Genomic DNA, 23,574 nt, shown 5'->3' on the forward strand with positions numbered 1-23,574 from the left:
CCAAGTACTGACTTAAGGGGCTGAATACTTATGCAACCAGTAAATTTCATTTCGTATATTTTCTTTCCAAGTTTTGCTGACATTTAACCTCCTCATATAACAGTGTTCAGATTAACCACTACAGCTTTGAATAAAAAAAGTGTGTTTGAAAAACTGGGGGTGTGTATATATATGTATATATATGTGTGTGTGTATATATAAATATATATATATATATATATATATATATATATATATATTAAAAGCTGGATAAATGAATCCTGTTTTAAATACCATTGTACACAGCTGTAACAATTACTATATTCACACAATTATTGTTTTGAGATGCAGCTTTTATTAGGGAGCCCCCCACCCCCCCTAAATCCCTTGTTTAGAAAGATGCAGGGTATTAGTGCTTGTGCCAAAGTGGCCATCTGCTGTGTGGGTGCATGCATTCGCTGCTGAGTGACAGGCAGGAGATCGAGATGGAGGTTGAAGTTGATACGCCCCCCGCAGGCGAGCAGGATTTATTTACATATCAACACACTGAACAGCTCCTGTGACACTACCAGCAATGGCAGCGCACGGAGCACATAAAACGCAGTGTACGAAAACTTTGGTAGGATCTACAATCTTTGAACTAATTTTCTCTGTTCAGTAATAGACTAACTTTGCTGAAGAGACTGATCATGGCTGATAACGGTTAGGGTGGGTATGTGACAGGCGGATTCGCAGCGGATTACTGCACAGGACTAGGTTACTGTTTTCATCGACTGTATATGTATTGGAATGTGTTATAATCTTTTCTTGATAATGTGTAGCTGTCATAGTTTGCAGGTGCATTCGTTGAATCAAATTCCCTGCTGTAATTTAAATGGGGAAACTATCAGCCTTTTCCTTTTAGGAAAGTGATCTCCTATGACATATGCTTAATATTTGAGATCCTGCTGCATCTGAATTTAGTTTAGGTTCCAGACATACCAGCTAAAGTCTGGGAAGCAAGCATGCAAGTACAGATAGGCGCCAATGAGGCTTGTTTCCACCGCCTCTTTTTCAGTGTTATTAATGGCATAAGGTTATAAGGCAATAAATGTAATTTTCCTGTAGCTGTCCATTCACTTTGTCATAATTCTTCCCTCTATTTGTTATTATACAAAATTGCATTTTATCATACTGGTCCTTCAGTTTTATTTTTTTATGTCTTTTGCTGTTTTCCCTTCGCCATTTTTTCCAGGCCTAACCCCATCCTGACCGTGTGTGTGTTTTTTCTTCTCTCTTCTCACAATTCCTGCCCTTTTTTTCCAGCCCTTCTCTATGATCACATTTTAATCCAGCATTGAAGTAACACCTGTGAAGTGACAGGCAATATGATAAGGTCATGCACCGGGGCAAAGCCTTTCTGTTTAGGCAATTTTAAACAAATACCAAAATGTTGTCAACAAGCTAGATTTTAAAAAAAAAAAAGAAAAGAAAAGCCAGTACAGCTTACTGGCAGAACAGGAATGTTTTGTTTCAATTGTGACTGGTAGGGCAATATGTCTTGAAGTATATCTTGCTTGCATGTTACTGTTTGCTTAGTTTTCAGGTACTAGCCAGTCGGATAATCCATAAACGATAAAGCCTACAGTGTAACGCCTGCAGCTGTGACATTCCAGTTGATTTTCTCCCTGCTTTTTTAAACATTGCATCTTCTGTCTCAACTCAGCAGAGCTGATGAAGATAACCTTTGTGACTATATCTCTGTGTCAGTCTTTTCTGTTTTCAGTGATTCATTCTCTCTCTTTGCCTTTGCTTATTTAATAGATGGGGATTCATTTTTGTATTTCTGTTAAATGTCTACGTCTCAAAGACACACTGACTTCTTTAGGGTGGATTTGTTTTTTCCTTAAACAAGACAGGCACTGATTTGGGTGGCTCTGCACAGCCTCTGCTGTGAGTATAACAAAGCAAAATGAATCTGTGTTGTGTAAATCTGGTGTTTTATTTGCTTTAATAGACCTAATTTTTTGTTTAAATACAAGTTTCTTGAATTTTGTTTCTTGATTGTTGGGGTGTTGAAGTCCCCGATGGCAACGCTACTCCGACCTTAAAGGGTTTAAGCTTAATTAATGGTTATTGTCACACGTGAATGCTTTTTATATTGTCCATCATTTGATCAAATCTTAAAAAGGCTTCCACTTTTATTAAGGGAATCAAAAATCCTTATTTTCAATTACTTTTTGACTATTATAAAATAATTGCTGTAATTAAAATCGAATTTAATTAAAGAAGGTGGCTTTAATTGTGACGGCTTTAGGAATGAATGCTACCTGTTGAATCAAATGCTATTAAGTTCCGCATTACAAGAAAGTGTTGGTGTTGTGAGGTAAATGGAAGCAATGATTGCAATTTCTTCTGACCTGTTCTGGAAGGGGCCGCACTGTAGTAATATTCATTTAACCAGTTACATTATTATTGTTGTTGTTATTGGGCTGTGCTCACATATTTTAAACAGCTCCACTACTGTGCAGAAGTTTTAGGCGGGTGTGGAAAAATACTGTAAAGTAAGAATGCTTTCAAAAATAGACATGTTAATAGATTATATTTATCAATTAACTAAATGCAAAATGAGTGAACAGAAAAATCTAAATCAAATCAATATTTGATGTGACCACCCTTTGCCTTCAAAACAGCATCAATTCTTCTAGGTACACGTGCACAAAGTCAGCGATTTTGTAGGCATATAGTCAGGTGTATGTTTAAACAATTATACCAAACAGGTGCTAATGATCATCAATTCAATATGTAGGTTGAAACACAATCATTAACTGAAACAGAAACAGCTGTGTAGAAGGAATAAAACTGGGTGAGGAACAGCCAAACTCAGCTAACAAGGTGAGGTTGCTGAAGACAGTTTACTGTCAAAAGTCATACACCATGGCAAGACTGAGCACAGCAACAAGACACAAGGTAGTTATACTGAATCAGCAAGGTCTCTCCCAGGCAGAAATTTCAAGGCAGACAGGGGTTTCCAAATGTGCTGTCCAACCTCTTTTGAAGAAGCACAAAGAAACAGGCAACGTTGAGGACCGTAGAGGCAGTGGTCGGCCAAGGAAACTTACTGCAGCAGATGAAAGACACATCATGCTTACTTCCCTTCGCAATCGGAAGATGTCCAGCAATGCCATCAGCTCAGAATTGGCAGAAAACAGTGGGACCCTGGTACACCCATCTACTGTCTGGAGAAGTCTGGTCAGAAGTGGCCTTCATGGAAGACTTGCGGCCAAAAAGCCATACCTCCGACGTGGAAACAAGGCCAAGCGACTCAACTATGCATGAAAACACAGGAACTGGGGTGCAGAAAAATGGCAGCAGGTGCTCTGGACTGATGAGTCAAAATTTGAAATATTTGGCTGTAGCAGAAGGCAGTTTGTTCGCCAAATGGCTGGACAGCGGCACACGAATGAGTGTCTGCAGGCAACAGTGAAGCATGGTGGAGGTTCCTTGCAAGTTTGGGGCTGCATTTCTGCAAATGGAGTTGGAGATTTGGTCAGAATTAATGGTCTCCTCAGTGCTGAGAAGTACAGCCAGATACTTATCCTTCATGCAGTACCATCAGGGAGGCATCTGATTGGCCCCAAATTTATTCTGCAGCATGACAACGACCCCAAACATACAGCAAAAGTCATTAAGAACTATCTGCAGCGTAAAGGAGTCCTGGAAGTGATGGTATGGCCCCCACAGAGCCCTGATGTCAACATCGAGTCTATCTGGGATTACATGGAGAGAGAAGCAACTGAGGCTGCCTAAATCCACAGAAGAACTGTGGTTAGTTCTCCAAGGTGTTTGGGCCAACCTACCTGCCGAGTTCCTTCAAAAACTGTGTGCAAGTGTACCTACAAGAATTGATGCTGTTTTGAAGGCAAAGGGTGATCACACCAAATATTGATTTGATGTAGATTTTTCTCCTGTTCACTCACTTTGCATTTTGTTAATTGATAAATATAAACTATTAACATGTCTATTTTTGAAAGCATTCTTACTTTACAGCATTTTTTCACACCCGCCTAAAACTTTTGCACAGTACTGTATATAAATAAATATATTAATTTACAGCCCTTATTCTGTGTGGGGTTTTTTTGTTTTGTTTTATAGGTACCTCCACTTCAATCAAATAGAAACCTTGGATCCAGAATCCTTCACTCACCTTCCAAAACTTGAAAGACTGTAAGTCTCTCATCCTTTGTACCGTGTGATTAAAGGCATGTTTTAAATGAGTTTATTTGACTTGCTTCTAGCATGCATGCACGTTTGTGTATAAATTTGAAAAGGTAGTGGGTATGGGGGCTTTTAAAATCCCTTTGTTCCCTTTCTTAATTGCATTGTAAGTCTGTGTCCAGCAATACGTGATACAATACAGATACGACGTACTAAACTGTACCCTATTATCTTTGTTTTATGTAAAATAATAGCATGCATATATATTGAGAGGGACACTTTTTAACAAAATAATCTGTTTTCTTCCATTATTTTACAGATTTTTGCACAACAACAGAATAACACATTTGGTGCTGGGGACATTCTCACACTTGCAGTCAATGAGAAGGCTGTAAGTTTAAGCATGCTGGGGTTTTTTGTAGCCCAGCACCTCAGTTCTTGAGTGATGTAATGTTTAAGTTGATTTTTTTGGTTGAGTACAAAGAGCTAACGGCATCATTTCAGTAAATCTTACCTTCAAATAATTACCAGCAGTTTGTACAGCCCACATTTTGAAGGTGCACACATTATGATCAATAGTGTATTGGATTGTTTACTGATCGTTTTATCACGACTGTTAGTGAGCAATAAATCATCTCCAAGCTTGCTCTTCTGGTAAATTAGGAATGCAATTGAAAATGCAGTGGCTCTATTTGGAACTGGAGGTCAAGTAAATAAACAACTGTTGACACTTCGGAGTGATTTAAAAAAATAATAATAATAAATCCGCCAAATATGCTTTTCTAGAATGCCATTTAAAATTGAATTAACAAATGTGTAGGATATTAAAGATTTCTTGAAATATTGTGTTAACTGTTGTACTTTTTAAACCTTCAGACAAACTAGGGTAGGAATTAGAGTAAAATGTTATGAACTCTAAAAAGCAAAACAAATTTTATACTCAGGACAGGATATACCAGTATACTGTGTGTCACACGTGTTTGTTTTTTATTTAAGAAATGCCAGATCGACATCAGAGTTCATCTATTGAAAAAAAGAAACATCTTCCTCTGTAATATTCACTACAGTGGAGATGTATCCTTTTTATGTAATTTTTCTTCTAGGGTTCACAGAAAGCTACATTTCTTTATCCAGAAACATCTCCTGAGGTTTCATTCAGTAGAGCTTCTGTTATGAATCAATAAAGAGACAATAAAAATCAAAGTGGATCTGAAACATTACATTGTTGGTAGTTATAATAAACCCTATTTCAGATTACAAGGTTTTAGTTTCTTATCCCTGCAACGTTTTGATTCATTTTGGCCGCGGCAGTTAAAGGGTTTCTCATATTTCTCAATGGAGGACTATCCAAACTTTCTTCAGCTAAGAGGTTCTGCAGGGTGTTGAAGCTTGTTTTCTGTGTCTTAAAACCTTTACTGTGCAGCACTATGTGTAGAAAATGCTGTCTTGTCTTTCTCAAGAACTGTGTGTCTGAGCTACACCGTGTGATGCCAGCAGTCAAAAAGCTGAGTTTCTGCAGCAATTTAGCAACGTTTTGGTTATGTTCGTATTCATCCATGTGGGTATGCAGCTGTTTGATTTTTTGGTTGTTGCTTTTTCTGCTCTGCCAGTCGTTTAGATTCCAATGCCTTGAACTGCGACTGTTCACTCCTTTGGTTGGCGGCTCTGCTGAAGCAGTATGCAGAATCTGGAAACGCACAGGCAGCTGCTACCTGCGAGTATCCCAGGAGACTGCAGGGCCGGTCTGTAGCCACCCTCTCCGCTGAAGAGCTCAGCTGTGGTGAGTTCTGCATCTGCAATATTAAAAGCAGGGACTGGCATACTTTTTTTTTTTTTTTTTTTTTAAATGGTCATTTATATTTACAAGCTCAAAAGGGGTAGTTTATATATTTTGTAGGACAGTATTTAAAATTAAGCATTGTTAAAACATGAATTAAAAAGGACAAAACCAATCAACACACAGGCTGTCTAACCATTGGAAGGTGTGAGCCCTATCGGCACTTAGGTGTGAGCCCTATCGGCACTTAGGGTACTTTTTGCATTATTTCCTGCAAAAAGTACTTTTAAAAAATTTTTTAGGCATATTTATACATGTTTTGCTTTAAGGGCTGAGATTTCTGGAGTTCAGAATTTATTCCTGTGAGAGTCATATCCCGATATTTACCCATAGAAAAAAATTCATTTATTCTGCACAGTAAAGTTTATGATAATATATATGGTCAGTGTCCCACTGAACAGTTTCCAAATGCTGGCAAGTACGGTGTAGCAGACTTTTTTTTTTTTTGTCATCTTGTTTGAGATGCCTGGAACACTAAGTACTTGTGCACACGGTTCAGCAAACCAGAGCAAGTGCTGTATATCTCTGTCGGACCACACTTGGTCTTGGGCCCAGATGCAGCATTTTTGAATTGTGGCTTAAATGGGAATGGCTTTCCAGATGCACGTATCATTCCAGGTGGCCCTGGCATAAAGCTCAGCTTTCCGCACCAGTATCCTATAAATATATGTGTATGAAGTGGCTGGGGTGCTGGCTAAGCAGTAGTCAAAAGTACATCTCATCTCCAGAGGGAGTTCATTGGTCTGCTTTAAAAATGTCTCTTCAAGATAGACACAGAGAAAGTAGGTACCAATAAAACCACATCATTACTTTAATCCCCATCAGGATAGATCCTATAATATAAGATAACTATAATTTCTAGCTTGTTAATAAGACAGGTGTTATTCCTTTACTATTAACTTTCAAAACTATATAAAGTAATAAAATGTGTCGTTACAGTAGCGAGATAGCAATAGAGGCTGTCTTGTCTGATTGTCCGACTGACTGCTTGTCTGTCTGTTCATCTCACTTACATTTGATGAGTCTATCAGAATCTCAGGAGGCTGTATATGGAAGCATTCTATATCAGCCTTTACATTTAAATGTCATTACGGTGAACGTTTCATGATCCCTTTGCAGATGGGTGGTGCCTGTCACCTAATATGCTTGTTTCATAAACCCAGGTGCTTATAGTGTTTGTGTGACAAATAGTTTGATTAGAAAATGAGGACACTTCTTTATTGTTGAGGCATATTTGAGTGACTGCCTGCATTCTGACTCTCCCCAAATGTGAAGCAGCACCTGCGTCTTTAGGAAGAGGTCTCTTGTTCAGCAGCTTGGCTGCGTGAAAAAAAATCACATTTGTGATTTTTTTTTTTTTTTTTTTTTTTTTTTTGCCTATAATTTTATGTAATTTCTGACATTGATATTTGGATACATGTCAAGCAATGTCTGTTTGGATATTTGTCCCAGCACAGCTTTAGTTGCTTTCTTCTGAGACCCTGCACCAGATTGCAGTTCCTTTTATAGTATTCTTTACAGTCTGGGACGGCTATCTTTGTTGCCTTTTCTTATGATCTGATTTCTAGTAGTTGCAAGGGCATGTGATCCTTTTATTTGTAACATTTCCAGGATAGGTTTGGCACGGGTTCTAATGTTGGTTTCTGATTAAGGAGCTAAATATTTATTCACAGGCCCAACATAAAGGTTGCAGTAGAAATGACAAATTTTCCTTTATTAAATCTAAACTGAAAATGCATGTCTTATTGTACAGTATTGTCCTACATTTAGTGCTTTCAATCACATGTAGGTCTGTTTGTGTTTGTGTATATTTGTTATGTTATGGACATGTTGCTTATTGTTTCTTATGTCTCTCAGAGATCCCAAGAATCACATCCGAACCCCAGGATGTGGATGTTACTTCGGGAAACACTGTGTATTTCACCTGCAGAGCAGAAGGCAACCCCAAACCAGAAATCATCTGGCTTCGGAATAAGTAAGGTTTTATTTAATCAAATCAGGTCATTGTTTTAGGTTTGGTCGTTTTTAATATCGTTATGAGTGCTATGTGGCTCAAATGAAATGCACATCATTCCAAAATTCTGCTTTTCTGTTGGATTAAAAAACAACACAAAATGTGCAGTAACTTCCCAGCTGCATTTTATTGAACATCAGAAAAACATGAGACGCCAATCATTTCCTTGTCTTGTTGGTAGCCTCCTCTAATGCTTTGACATAGGGCTGAAACGTTTTGGTGTTTATTTGGATATGAACTATATAGCATAGGTAAGGCATGAATTTTTGACGAGTTTCCAAAATGCTGTAATCACTCATTTTTTTACAGGTTTTACCAACCTAAATTTGTAAACAATCTGTATATATCTATCTTTTCCAAGCAATGAATTGGACATGAGGGACGACTCTCGTTTAAACTTGCTAGAAGATGGCACCCTAATGATCCAGGATACCCGTGAAACTGACCAAGGAGTTTACCAGTGCATGGCAAAAAACATTGCGGGAGAAGTGATGACTTCTCAAGTCACTCTTCGGTACTTCGGGGCACCATGTGAGTCACCCTGCTGTCTCCTTGAACATTCGTTAGTTAATAGATTAATATATAGCATTGGTACATACACAGTTATTTTGAGGCCACCAGCAATATATAACTAATACAAGTGGAGAAAATGTTAGCAATAAGAACTAAGCATGTGTTCTTTAATGGTCTAGTCAGAATTCAGAACTTAGTGTCATAGTTTATAATGAAGATTAGATAAAGACATGACTCCAATGTATGGATTTATTTATGTATGAATTTTTTTTTGTAGCAAGGCCCAGTTTTGTAATCCAGCCTCAGAACACTGAGGTGCTAGTTGGAGAGAGCGTCACCCTGGAGTGCAGTGCCACAGGGCAGCCTCATCCACGGATCTCCTGGACCAAAGGAGACCGCACTCCTTTACCTAGCGATTCCCGCATTGCCATTACCTCCTCCGGAGGGCTCTTCATACAGAATATCAGTCAGGCTGATGGGGGACAGTACACATGCTTCGCAAGCAACAATGTTGATACGATCCACGCAACAGCATACATCATAGTACAAGGTAAAGGAAAATACACTTGAAATGCATGTTTGCATTTTTTGTAATATACAGGGATTGATTAATGTCGGTTAAATCTGATCTGTAAGAAAAAAGTCAATATGCAAGATCAAACTTTTTGACAAATCTATATGTCAGACCCTGTTGCCACAGCTGTTCCAGATGTTGGAATGAATTTGTTTCAGCAAGTTTAATTTGTTTTATAGATTAAGATGAATAAGCAGTCAAAACAAGTTAATTAAAGCCCAGCTGTGGTTAACTTGGGGGTCAAGCTTGTCTATATTTTGTCTAGTTAACTTTGCCATTTTTATATACTGTCTTTTATTGAGATTTGTTTTTCTTACTTGATCCCTTTATTCATGCTTGTCTGTTTCTGTGCACATGTTGTTTTACTTGGTCTAACTGTGAGGATGATTTGTGACATCATGGCAATAATGGTGAAACACTGGAAATGTGAGCCATCTGAAGTATTTATTAATGACTGACTCTGAAGTCTTTAAATTATAGCATACACATATAGCAGGGAAACAAGTATAAACCTGGTGTTTTTCTTTTTTTTTCTTTCCTGTTAATTTAATTGATTTTACTTTTATTTCATGGTCATGTGGCTTTACTCTCCTGTTGTGTGTAATTACAGCCACGCCTCAGTTTACTGTCATCCCAGAGGATCAGGTAGTGGTGGAGGGGCACACTGTGGACTTGATCTGCGAGGCACAAGGCTATCCACGTCCTGAAATAGCTTGGACCAGAGGAGGTAAGGAAACACACTTGTATTCCCCAATCCTTTCTACGCGCTTCTGTCTTGAAACACGCAGTGAGTCACCAGCTGTATTAGGGATGGCGCTAGATAGAGCAGCTACAGTAAAAGCCTGTTCTTCCATTAGCGCCATGCGTTTGAGAGCAGGTATGGAATTCTGGGCTGCTTTTTACTCATGGACTAGTCTCCAGTGAATTGAATCTGTCAAGTAACTTTATCTCCCCCATACCAGGACCCACTGTCACACACTACTGTCCCTAGTAGCTCACCTTCGAGAGTGAAACCTAAAGTAATTGTGGCCAACTGTTTCCTTTAGGAAGTCCACTGCCTACTGACAGAAGACGTGTAGTTCTGTCTACGGGAACGCTGCGAATTGCTAGGGTCGCCCCTCATGACCAAGGCCAGTATGAATGTCAAGCCATCAACATCGTGGGCTCTGTTAGAACTGCAGTGCAGCTCACTGTACAACACAGAGGTATTCCTTCACTTCTTCCTCCACTTCAAATTCTGCATTGTCATGTTTTGTAGTGTTGAGAATGCTAAGGAGATGAGATGAGATTTATCCAGAAGTTTTTTTGTGTTCTGCCTTAAATCAATATTAGAGTTTTATTTATTTATTTATTTATTTATTTATTTATTATTATTATTATTAATATTATTATTATTAATTAGAATGATATGGAGTTGATCCTGGATTTGGGATATAATTTTGGACAGTTTTAGCTGATCTTATAACCTTGGGTGGACTAAGTAACTGAGTGGCTCAGAGTGAGAATTTTTCTGTTCACTCAGATCACTGATGAAATCTGTTCTGCAGCGCTCTGATCTGTTCACTCAGATCACTGATGAAATCTGTTCTGCAGCGCTCTGATCTGCTCACTCAGATCACTGATGAAATCTGTTCTGCAGCGCTCTGATCTGCTCACTCAGATCACTGATGAAATCTGTTCTGCAGCGCTCTGATCTGCTCAGGGGGAGTGGATCTGAGCATGCAATTAAGTGGGTTCTTTCACAGAGCTGCTCAGTTACTTGACTCACCCCTTGCCTATACTTCAGTAAAGATGATGTTGAAAGTGCTGTTAGTAGACATCTTGGTTTCCAAAAAGCTACTGATTCTCCAAGAAAATATATCTTAAATAACTGCTATGTATTTGTCTTAAGGTTTTTTTTTTTTTTGTTAATAACCTTTTCTTTCCAACTAAACAATAGTTTATTAAGTGTTGTGTATTTGTATCATGGTGACAGTCCTAATATAAAAAGGGGCTCTACCAAAAATTATTTTGTAAACAAAGACTAAAAGCACAGCTGATGCTAAAAGTCTTAGGGGTTGATTGCATTATCCAATTTGACTGTGTGTGAGAGATGAGAAACCAATGCTTGGGCTGTTAAAAAGTTGTAACTGGGCTAACTGGTTCAGATGAAAACATATACACAAAAACAATGGCTGTTTTAAAGCACTAATGACATACTTCTGGCTCGCTCTTCTACTGCAATGCACGACCTACAAAGCAAGCCTGTCATTGAAAACAACTCTGAGGTGTTGTGCGCGTCCTAATGGATGGATGTGAAAGTGCTTTTAAAGCATGCACTCCTTCGAAACAGCTGTTTGTCTGGAGGTCCTATGCAGAGAGCACAGAAATGTTTTCAGTATACAAAACAAGGTGTTGTAAAAGGCTTATCCAAGTTTGTATTGAATTATACCGAGCTGGAAGAAAGGATATAGTGTTGTCATGGAAGAGATTATTAGTTTGACTGATATGGGTGTGGGGTGCTGAAATATCTGCAGTCAAATATTTGCCTAAGGGGTTACACACAAGCAGTATAGTGTTTTTTTTATGAGCATGATGGCATTATCATTGTAGTATAAATATTGTGCAACATCAGCTTAATTATTGAATATGAAGCATAAAAAGAATTGGCAAAGACGTTAACGTAATTTTTATCATATGTCTTTTAAATCGTCAGTAACGCCTGTTTTCACAAATGCTCCAAGGGACTTGACGGTGGAATCTGGCAGTGATGTACAGATTCCCTGCAGTGCTCAGGGAGAGCCTGAGCCAGTGATCACATGGAACAAGGTTAGAAGTAGTTCAAAGACTGGGATTTTCTTTTTATTCTTAATGTTGTTTTAAATAATTAAGTGCTTTTGCTACAGTGTAGCTGTGTAGCAGTTCAGCTGTAAAACCTGCGTGCCGCTGTCAGCTCATTTTTTCTGCTCCAACTTTCTGTGTACAACGAACAGACGTGGTCATGTGGAGATCAGAAAAGTGTGTGTTAAATATTAAAATGAAACAGTCTTGCAAAACTAAAATTTCTAAAGATAGCAATGAAGGCTGAAATAACATCGCTCTGTCCGAGAAAGGAGAGAGAGAAAAAAGCAAACTCTGTCTCCTTTACAAATTTTCTTTGCAAAATTCTTTAAAAAAGGAATGCAATTTTGAGTGCCTGTCACAGCTCTCAAGTGGCTTCTACTGCTGAAGGAATGCATACAGAAATGTACGAGCACTCAGAAGAGAACTGCAGTTGGTTTAAATGTGTACGCGGTTATTGGGTCTGTTAGGTTAATTGATGAACCCTGATAATGTTACTCCACTTAGTGTAACAGTGTATGCTCAGTCCCTTTTTTGAGGGTTTTAAGCGAGTACTGACATGACTTAGTGGAATTCAAGTCTATTTTGTTTCTTTCTTTCTTGTGACTTCGCTAACATGTCTCAGTGTAACATGCTGGTTTCTTGTGACTTTGCTAACATGTCGCAATGTAACATGCTGTTTTCTTCTTCATGCCCTCAGGATGGTGTTCAGGTAACAGAAAGTGGAAAGTTTCATGTCAGTTCAGAGGGCTTCCTGGCTATTCGGGATGTAGGACCAGCAGATCAAGGGCGATATGAATGTGTTGCCAGGAACACCATCGGGTACTCCTCTGTTAGCATGGCTCTGACAGTTCAGGGTAAGCTGCCTTTATTCGGAAAATTATGCAGGAGTAGCTCACTAGGCGATAAACTGTAAAAGTTCATATACTGCTTTAGTGTTGGGTTTTCAGAGAGATTGACCATGTAGTATAGTGGTTAGTTCAGGTTGCTGATTCAAATCACATATGCACTTAACTTGATCCAAAGGAAGATGCAAGTGGGAACTCTGTAGGTGTCGTCTATCCACAAGATTTAGGAAACGCACCATCGTTGCCATTTTGCCCTTATTTTGCACACCCTGTTAGGAAGGAGTTCTTGTCTAGCCACTAACCATCTTCCATAAAGACACATAGGATTCTTCCACTATACTCATTGCTCTTTAAACAAGTCTTTGCCGGTTGTGTTTTGGAGTGAACTAAAGGCATTGCAGTACATTGGTGGTGGCCTGAGAGTGATGTAAAGGTCTAGAGGAAAATGGAATTTGCTTTTGGTTTGTTGTCTTTGGCAGTGGTCTTTTGAGAAACATTTAACAAATTGTAATTTAAAATGTTGTTCCTTATTCTTGACCTATACTGTATATACTGTTGCTATGTCATAGCCATCAACTTTTATCATGCTGATAGCTATAATCTTGAATTTGTTGCCAAGGTGGGGAATGTACAGTGTTACTGACATCCTTCTTGAATTGGTTATTTTTGCTTGGCCTGTTTATTATTTTTTGAAATACCTATACTTGTGTGTGTGTGTATGTATGTATGTATGTATGTATGTGTGTGTGTGTGTATATATATATATATATATATATATATATGTGTGTGTGTGTGTGTGTGTGTGTGTGTGTGTGTGTATATATATATATATATATATATATATATATATATATATATATATATATATATATATATATATATAACTGTATATCTTGAGAAGAGGGAAAATAATTTTCCATTGCATGAAGTATACTCCACCATGGATTTGGAAGTACATTTCCTGTGAAGGAAGCAGAAGCTGTTAATCTAGGAGTGATAAAACAGAATGCACAATGCTTATGCCATTCAAAGCCATGTCATTGAAACTGTTGGTTGTGTTTTTATTCCCCTTTCAAAGTCCGTGAAATGAGTCGAAATGGAGATCCATTTGTTGCAATCTCGATCAAAGAAGCAATTGACACTGTTGATCGTGCTATCGACTCAACTCGGAGAAATCTGTTTGACAGGTATGATCGACATCCTGCCTTTTTGTGGCATGGATAGGAATACTGAATTGCCATACTGAAATGTCTGTTACTTACTTTTGTGCTGTTTTGTGCTTGTTAAACTGTACAATTTGCAATTATGCAATCCCCTATAGAAATCATGAGCTATTTATTGCATTCTAGGCTAAGTTAAATGTACTTGGACTAATTACCACTGCTGTGTATCCATATGAGATTCCCTGTTGGCCCCGCTAATTGGTTTCTAATGGTAACCAGTGAGCTGCAGCTGGGTGTTTTGAACTTTCTAATCCATTCTGGTATTCTTTAATATTCAAAAGTGATCCAATATTTAAAACCTTACTTAATTGAATTGCTAAGATCAATTTTCCTGCAAAGATGAGTAACTGGTGCCAATATTGCTAACAAGGATAAATGTACTTCATAGTGTGAACTATAAAAATGAAATCACTCTATTGGAAGTAAGGGTGCTTCATCCCTTAAAGGATGCTTTATTTATGTTTACACATATATACATGTTTTTTTCAAAAGTAATTGTATTTCATTTTCTTTCAACAAGTCTTATTCCGAGCCGTGTTTCTCTGTAGGTTAGTGTCCTTCAGTCATGTTTAACGTTCCACTAAAATTCAATTCCTTGACGACCTGCTTTTAATAACATCATGTTAGCTGTATGCTCTCCAAATTACAGACCATGACAGTATTTTATACAAAATATGTTTTGCAAGACGCAACAATGGAGCTAAAATGTTCTACATGTTTTCATTTCAACATGAGACACAGCCTGCACTATGTAAAACTAATTGTATGGAGCATTTAAGAGTACTGCTTTACAAAATGTAATGCAAAGGTCAATCTATACTTCTATTAAAAAAATAAAATAAATAAGGATTGGTGTTGAATGCAGGCTAAAATTAAAAAATGCAAGAAAATGAAATGCAGAGTTTCACGACCAGGGAAAGTTTTGCTAGGTAGATTTATAGACTTCACTTATCAAATAGCCCATTGAGGTAGACAATGAGAAACCCATTGAACAATGACTGCCATATTTGGAAAATGAATTGTGCAGGAAAGGAGAGAAATTGGAAAATTGAGCTACAGGATGACAATGTAGTGAGCAAGCAGGTTTGTTTACCTTGGCAGTTGTCTGGCCACCAGTAAGGGAAGTAGAGCGGACATGGAGAAACTTTAGATCGCTACCGTGTTTGGCGGGGGGGGGGGTGGTGAAAGATGTGCAATATGGGTGTGATATTCCAGTTTGGTGTATGGTTAGGATGGGACACACAATTCCAATAAGATGAATATATGTTTTTGTGGGTTTTCATTCTGGTGGACAGTGTTTCAATGTAATTGGTGTATTGCACGTTTCAGAAGTCCTTGCTCTTCCTTTTCAGTAATAATCCTCGGACACCGAGTGATCTGCTTGCCTTGTTCCGGTATCCAAGGGATCCCAATACTATTGAGCAGGCAAGGGCTGGGGAAATATTTGAGCGAGCTTTACAGCTCATTCAAGAGCATGTAAACCAAGGTCTTACAGTTGACACCAATGGAACGGGTAAGTACTCGGGTAGTTTGCATGTATAAACTTGTATTAAATGTCCAAATGTTATGGTGATTTGAGATTTGAAAATGTTTAGATTTAAAATAAATAATAATAATAATAAAAATAAATACTAACCATTTTTCCCCAGCTTTATTTTTCACATTATTGGCGTTATTGAGCTCAGAGATGTTGGAGTAGCAAGTCTCTTGTGACACTGCAGTGCGATAGGAGAATACATTGTTATATGTTTGCACTGTAAGACTTCATGGTGCGTAATGCTCCAGATTAGAAGGCTGAATGTTTGCACTGGTTATGACAACAATCAAGGGCTTATTGTTGTACTGGTCTTTGACGGAACGTAGAGGATTTCATCTGTCAGCAAAACAATGCTGTCTGTTTGTTATCTTTCCACTGCTTGGGTTTGTCCTCTATCATTTGTAGCTGTCACTGAATCCCAAAGCCTGAAGTATTTAATCAGTTAGCTAAATGCTGATAGGGGGTTTAGATTCCCTTCAGCAGACCAATAGCACTAGACGTTGAGTTCAGCATGAACACTGCCAAACATTACTATTTTTATTGTAAACTAATGCAACAGAACCCCCTTGTTTAATTGATTTATGAGAATCTGCCAGGTTAAATAATTTGATAAATCAGGGTTATTCAAACAAAGGGCCCCATTTTGTAGGAAGTGCAAAGGCAGATGTAGAGGAGTTTTACAAAAAAAAAAAAAATGGATAAAAGTAGAACCCACTAAGAAAAATAATTCAATGTTGCACGCTGTTCTATATTTCAAAAATTCTGTCCTGAAAGGTTTCCCTTTTTCCCCAACTTTAAGCTTTTCGTTACAATGATCTGGTGTCTCCAAGATTCCTGGACATGATTGCCAATTTGTCCGGCTGTACGGCCCACAGACGAATTAACAACTGTTCCAACATCTGCTTCCATCAGAAATATCGCAGCCATGATGGCACTTGTAATAACCTGCAGCAGCCAATGTGGGGAGCCTCGCTGACTGCTTTTGAGCGGCTCCTCAAGTCGGTCTATGACAATGGCTTCAACCTGCCCAGGGGGGTCAACCCTGCTAGGCAGATCAATGGTCACCCACTGCCCCTCCCACGTTTTGTCTCCACCAGCATGATTGGGACAGAAACTATAACCCCAGACGACAGGTACACCCACATACTCATGCAGTGGGGTCAGTTTTTGGACCATGATCTTGACTCCACAGTGGCTGCCCTGAGTCAGTCAAGGTTCTCCGATGGGCAGCATTGCAGCACGGCCTGTACCAACGACCCTCCCTGCTTCCCCATCATGTTTCCACCCAATGATCCCAGGACTTTTAGAAACGCAGCCCGCTGCATGTTCTTTGTCCGTTCTAGCCCTGTGTGTGGCAGTGGCATGACTTCAATCCTGATGAACTCAGTCTTCCCCCGGGAGCAGATCAACCAGCTCACCTCCTACATAGATGCCTCTAACGTATACGGGAACTCTCATCACGATTCAGAGGAGATCAGAGACCTGGCCAGTCAGAGGGGCCTGCTGAGACAAGGCATTGTCCAGCGGTCTGGCAAGCCGCTCCTACCCTTTGCCACTGGCCCTCCCACTGAATGCATGAGGGATGAGAACGAGAGCCCCATCCCTTGCTTCTTAGCTGGCGATCACAGAGCCAACGAGCAGCTGGGCCTGACCACCATGCACACACTGTGGTTCAGGGAGCACAACCGGATTGCCACGGAGCTGCTCAGGCTCAACCCTCACTGGGACGGTGATACCATCTACCACGAAGCCCGCAAAATCGTAGGTGCTCAGATGCAACACATTACATACAGCCACTGGCTTCCCAAGATCTTGGGGGAAGTGGGAATGAAGATGATCGGGGACTATAAAAGCTACGACCCCAATGTCAATGCTGGAATATTCAATGCTTTTGCCACAGCCGCCTTTCGCTTTGGTCACACTCTTATTAACCCAATCCTGTTCCGGCTGGATGAAAACTTCCATCCCATTCCCCAGGGTCACCTCCCCCTTCACAGAGCCTTCTTCTCTCCATTCCGGATTGTTAACGAAGGGGGCATTGATCCGCTGTTGCGGGGTCTCTTTGCGAAAGCTGGGAAGATGAGAGTCCCGACGCAGCTGCTGAACACAGAGCTGACTGAGAGGCTGTTCTCCATGGCTCACTCTGTGGCACTGGATCTGGCAGCCATGAATATTCAGAGAGGCCGAGACCATGGAATCCCATCGTACAATGATTACAGAGTCTTCTGCAATCTCTCATCTGCCAGTACATTTGAGGATCTGAAGAATGAGATTAAGAATCCCGATGTAAGGCAAAAACTTGAGAGGTGCGTAGGCCTATAGTGCATGTTTTGGTATTAAGTTAGTGTAGTAAAACTATTAGAAAAGGGCTACAGTGTAACTACAGGGGAGGGTGTATAAGTATGTTTTTGAAGTGCTTCCAGTAATTCTGAAGCCTCTTAAAAATAAATTAATTTTAATATTGCTTTGATATTTTGCATGATTTGGGATTTTCTTGAACAGTCTTTAAAATCAAACTGAATTGTGTCCATAAAAAATATAAGTACAGGGTGATTAGAAAGTAAGTTTACCACATCAGCACACCATATCTCATGTAAAATTATTTTCTAATCACCCTGTATATAAATATTTATTACATAGCCCCTAATTAGTCTGCTGTATATATTCTATGTAAAAAATCTTACTATACAGAGCCCTGTTTTGAAACAAAGAAGTGGAATAAAATAATTTACTGTGTAAAACTGGGAAGAAACTGCTGAGAACAATGCCTGCAGTTTAGCTACTCCTTCCTGCAGTGTGGTTGTTTTGTACTAGTGTTGTTTCCATAACTGGTTCTGTTGGCTTTGTCTTCCAGACTTTACGGCACACCTCTGAATATTGACTTATTCCCTGCCTTAATGGTGGAAGAAATGGTCCCTGGCAGCAGACTTGGGCCGACTCTAATGTGTTTGCTTGCAACACAGTTTAAACGCCTCCGAGATGGGGACAGGTAAGGGCTCTTTGTACTGCTATATATGTTGGGGCCCTCACCTGAAATATGCCCCCATCTAGATCGGGTCGACTACATTGGGTTGGGGTTAACTACAATTTTTAGAACCCCGAAATCTTTAGAACCATGTAGAATTGTTGCAGCATTCATATTTTATTAATGTTATTTGTTAGAATTAAGGAAACATAGAATGTTTAGGTTGCTTTTTGATGTGTTATTTTATTCTGAATACAGCAAAAATGATGGTACTCTGTTGTGTACTGCGCAGCTAATTGGTACTGTAGCTTTAATTGGAAGACCGACACGCACTGTGACATTGCTGCTCACTGCTTGAGTTATGTTGTGTCTTTGGATCACGATGGGGTCACTCTCAAAACAACCCCACCTCAAACATGAAAAGATTTTGGGGTTCTAAAAGTTTATATTAACCCCAACCCAATGTGGTCGACCCAGTCTAAATGGGGGGGGGGGGGGATTTCAGGTTGTGGTCTTAACATATATATTTTAAAAGTTGCAGTAATAAAGGCACCTGCTGGAAGACCAAGACTGGAGTATATATCAGGTCATCAGGTCTGCCTGCTTTTCTACTTCCAAATTACCAATGAACATGTTCCTGAACTGTGACCCTGAAACTCCGATTTTTAGTATGTACTGGATCAGTGAGAAGTATATTCTTGCCATTTGATGGCTCACAAAGTTTGTTGTTTTCACATTGTCTGGTTTGTATTTATTTATTCGTTTTGTTTGTTTGTTTGTTTATTTTGTTACGTTGATATTCTAAGACTGTGTTGCCAGGCTTGTATATAAAAATTTAAGTACTAGTTGCAGCACATTTTTTGTTGAAGTTGGAAAGGAACACCAACATGTTCTTCCAAAACCATTCAAATGTACCATTGTGCCCTGTTTCCTGTGAGGTAACAGGTTCTGGTATGAAAACCCTGGTGAATTCACTCCAGGCCAGCTGACGCAGATCAAACAGACCTCTCTCGCGAGAGTTGTGTGCGACAACAGTGACAACATCACCAGGGTCCAGCCTGACGTCTTCCAGGTTGCAGAGTTCCCTCATGGATATGTCAGCTGTGAGGAGATCCCCAGAATGGACCTGCGGATGTGGCAGGACTGCTGTGAAGGTGTGTGCAGTATATTGCAATTGTATACCAAAGACACAGCGAGGCTTCCCAGGGGAACCTGGGTGGCAAGGAACTCAAACAATGGGGGAGTTTCCATGTGTGTTCTAATTTTACTCGAGACATTGTACTCAAGCCAAATAAAAAAATTGCCCTATACATTACAGTTTTCGACCACAAACCTGATCTTCTTAAGCTGTTCACCCAAACATGCACACGCATCACCACTTAACGTGTAAATAACCACACATGGAAACTCCCCCAATGACAAAAGCAAAACCTGTCATTTTTAAAAGTACAATCCCGTAATCTATATGGGTTAACCTGTATGATGTCCCACAGATATGAATGCCTCGCTGCTAAGTTAGGAAGAATAATTACGTGAATAATGGCAAAGGGCTGATGGAGACGATTTCTTTCACAAATTATTTTAAAGAACCTCTTCACAACAGGAAATAATAATTTTATGTGTTGCATGTGTTGAGCATCTTTTGAGTGTAATTTGTGGAACATTAGGAGCCTTGTAATAACAGGATGTAGCATCTTGATTTGCTGCATGACGAAGAAACTGGGTGAAAGGACAAGATGAGCTTACAAAGAGAAAACACAAACATAGCATTGCAGTGCTGAGCTGTAACTGTTTATAATTAGGCTTTCAAATGTAAAATATTTGGACATGTACTGCAAGCTCTGTTATTGGCTTTAAGCATTAAGAATCAATATTAATCTGCTTTATTTTATTTTTTCTACATTAATCTATTTTATAGATTCTGATTGCTACATTATAACTTGTTGTTTTGAAGTAAATGTTTAGTTAGTAGTGTTCTTTTCTTCTTCGTGCATCCGTGAGTATAAACATTTATTGTGATTCCGAATTCCGTTGTAGAGTTCGGCAAAGATATTTTATTCAGTACAGTCAAACAGTTGGGTATTCAATTTTTCCTAAGCACAGGTCATAACAGAATCAAAGCTCGAATACACATGTGCACCTTGTTATACCAATCAGAAAGACATTCCCCTTTAATGACCTTTCTAAACATATTGATGCAAGTTTTACAAGCCTCCTATGAACCAATAATATTATTGCTCACGTGGGTCCACTTGCGTTTTATTACCTTAAGCGATTGTAACATCAAAGCCTGTTTGATGTTCCACTCAGGAAACCCTGATGTTGTAAAGATAACGAAGGAAGGAGATTGTTTACGCTTTTGAAGGTTTTAGCCCGTAAAGTGTTATTTCTGACAAAGCACAGGGTCCCCTTTTTAATTGCCATTTGAAAGCTTTCCCCTTACCATCTGTCTGCCTGCTCCAGTAATTTTAATATTAAACCCAAACTGTCTTTTACAAACTCAGTCTAAAACTAAACCGTTCATATTTTAAACTATAGTTTCTTAAAGTGCATGTTTCTCCAACACAACTTATCTACTTGGCTTAGTTTTGTATCAAGTTTACCTTCTTGTTTGTTGAGCATTTTAAAGTTACAGTATGGATGACTTTTGATCTGTTATGTTCTAGATTAGTTTCACAAAATCTGGTATTATTGGTTAGTGACACATATTTAACTGCATCCTGTCACACAAACCAGTTTAACTGTTGGGGGAGGAAGCATTCTTAATCTTTGGCTGGAAAATACAAGCTCCTTTGTCTCTTGACTCGTCAGACAATTGGCAAAATAAAACTAACACTGTTCTGTAGTACAATAAAGAGCAGGAATAGCGGAGCAACTTTTAATATAGCTGCAGTTCATAGTGAACTACATTTTCATTCAGAGATCTGCATGTTATTACTCGAAGACATTGCTGCTTACATTAGCTGAAGAAGCAGTCTATTCCATTTCCTTATTTATACATAATATAAACAACGTGAAAGTCTCTGGTTGTGGAATTTTTTCTTCCATAAATAGTTTGTGGAACATGTGCTTTTAAAATGAGATGCAAATGAATAAACAATACTTGGTTTACTATAAGTTATTGAGAGCATTAGATTATGGAGATATATAGAGGAATGGTAGATGTAGGTCACGGTGATGTAATTTATTATGATACTCCTGGTTCTTGTCTTATATCTACAGTAGTGTCAAGAGGTTAATGATATACTTAGTTTTACATTAAAAAGATCAGTGTATTCACTATTCGTTGATATGTCTCCCTAATTTGTGAGTTTCTGTACTGCTCGCTAATGACGACAGGATCTGTCATTTAAAGGAGCCTGGGGGTTCCTTTTCAAGTCTTTTTTTGTTAACACAGTACAAAGCTCAAAGTACTTTAGTGCTCAGATTTCTGTTTTACTTTATGCACTCCTGCTAATAGGGTATGCTTTTTCTATCATTTGCTGTAATCTGCTGGGGAAATAATAGGTTTCTGGCAAATCCAGTGCCACATAACTTTAGAGATGGATTTGTGGCTGTCACAAGGGTGAGTGACTGGGTCTGGCTTGTGCAAATAAACACACCAGAATTTATATACAGAAAGTGTCTTAAGAATCTGTCCACCTTCAAGGCTAGAGCTCAACTGAACCCTGAGCATTTTCAATCTGTTACATATAGAGGCAATTTCCAATAGGGCTACTCTCCTTTTAAAGGTGCATCTCTCATTTTGAACTCTTTGCGGTCCTATGTCGGATCAGGTTCAACCGTTACAATTTTTCCTTTCCAGTCCTCTGTCGGACCCTGTTCGACAGCATCAAAAAGACGTCAAGCACAGGTCTCTAGTAGTTTTTTTCCTCTGGAAAAAGCGGAGAAAAGCTTTCAATGGCTGAGGGAGACAGAAAAAAAAGAGGTGGATCTGAGCAATATGCATAGTCCCTTCACCACAGACAAAACACGGACACAGACAAACAAGATAACTGCTTCCGCATTTGCCAAGTTTTTGAGATGTTATAGTAATAAAATAATAACTTGGATAGCATTATTGAGGAGTTTGGTGATAAAACGAGTGATCAGGAAATATTTTATCAGTATGCAGTACTTTGAAGAGATATGTGGTAAATACAGCGAACAAGGAGTGGGGCAGGGCTGGAAATGCAGTACTGAGTGTCCTGTTGATATGAAGTGCCTTTTAAACCTATTTTACTGTGAATAAAATTACATTTAAACAGTGCCTGTAAAATAAACCACATGTGTGAAAATAAATTGGACCTGACGCGCCTGACCGCCGCTGAATAAATGGACCGCAAAGGGTTAAAAGAAAAAAAAAGCTGTACATACCCAAAATGCTTCAATAGCATTATTTTGACCAAATTCACAAACATATATAATACAACAAAATAAAGAGAAGTTCACTTTTAAATATCAGCTATGACCTCAGTGACCCTTAACCTCTCAGTGGCCATCTTGTTTCTGCTGAGGTGGCATTGGCAGCCATCTTGATAAATAGATGACAAGCTACCACTAGCAACAAGGAGAAACAAACTTTTACCTTGTATTGTTCTCTTTGCTTTATCAAATTATTTAATCAGGCTTTTATCAGTTTTATTTACCCTTCAAACGCTGGTCTTAAAATTGAGACCAAAAAAAGTCTTCATCCATGTTTTCATTGGGTAAAGTGATTTGGGGAAAAGGTTGGGAGGGGGGGTTTCAAACTGTCCTGATACAGTTCTTAAATCGGTGATGAAAAATAACAGCGTTTGTGGGATTTCATAATATTATTGGGTGCAGAGCTCCAGAAAAGACAGGGGAGGACGTGTTATACTATACAGGACATTGTGGTGATTGAAGTTCTGCGCTGGTGGCCAAATCACCAACCATAGGATTTTCCAGCTAGATTATTTCAAAACAAGCCAAATTTGGCTAGAACTGACTGGGGAAGTAGCCTACGAAAGGTGCATGCGACAGACATGCATTATCTATTAAATGTTACCTCAGGCTCAATGAACAAATAAAACGTGAATATGTATAATTTTAGTTTTAGAAGATCTA

General features: G+C 38.9%; 1 protein-coding gene across 3 annotated transcripts in view; it reads left to right on the forward strand.

Annotated features, from left to right (window-relative positions):
* LOC121317556 (peroxidasin homolog) overlaps positions 1-23,574 on the forward strand; it is a 60,107-nt gene that overhangs the window by 31,833 nt on the left and 4,700 nt on the right. For 2 of the 3 annotated variants that reach the window (XM_041253626.1, XM_041253627.1), the window contains 15 exons: positions 4,114-4,185; positions 4,496-4,567; positions 5,787-5,956; positions 7,871-7,988; positions 8,389-8,558; positions 8,818-9,090; positions 9,725-9,841; positions 10,161-10,319; positions 11,810-11,922; positions 12,635-12,791; positions 13,861-13,969; positions 15,358-15,518; positions 16,342-17,848; positions 18,397-18,531; positions 19,453-19,661. In XM_041253626.1, coding sequence (XP_041109560.1) covers positions 4,114-4,185; positions 4,496-4,567; positions 5,787-5,956; positions 7,871-7,988; positions 8,389-8,558; positions 8,818-9,090; positions 9,725-9,841; positions 10,161-10,319; positions 11,810-11,922; positions 12,635-12,791; positions 13,861-13,969; positions 15,358-15,518; positions 16,342-17,848; positions 18,397-18,531; positions 19,453-19,661 — 3,542 coding nt within the window. Of the gene's footprint in view, positions 1-4,113; positions 4,186-4,495; positions 4,568-5,786; positions 5,957-7,870; positions 7,989-8,388; positions 8,559-8,817; positions 9,091-9,724; positions 9,842-10,160; positions 10,320-11,809; positions 11,923-12,634; positions 12,792-13,860; positions 13,970-15,357; positions 15,519-16,341; positions 17,849-18,396; positions 18,532-19,042; positions 19,102-19,452; positions 19,662-23,574 lie in introns of those variants that run through there. The other variant, XM_041253628.1, reaches the window with a different exon arrangement.

The sequence above is a fragment of the Polyodon spathula genome, chromosome 6 (assembly GCF_017654505.1).
Source record: "Polyodon spathula isolate WHYD16114869_AA chromosome 6, ASM1765450v1, whole genome shotgun sequence".
Lineage (NCBI taxonomy): Eukaryota > Metazoa > Chordata > Actinopteri > Acipenseriformes > Polyodontidae > Polyodon > Polyodon spathula.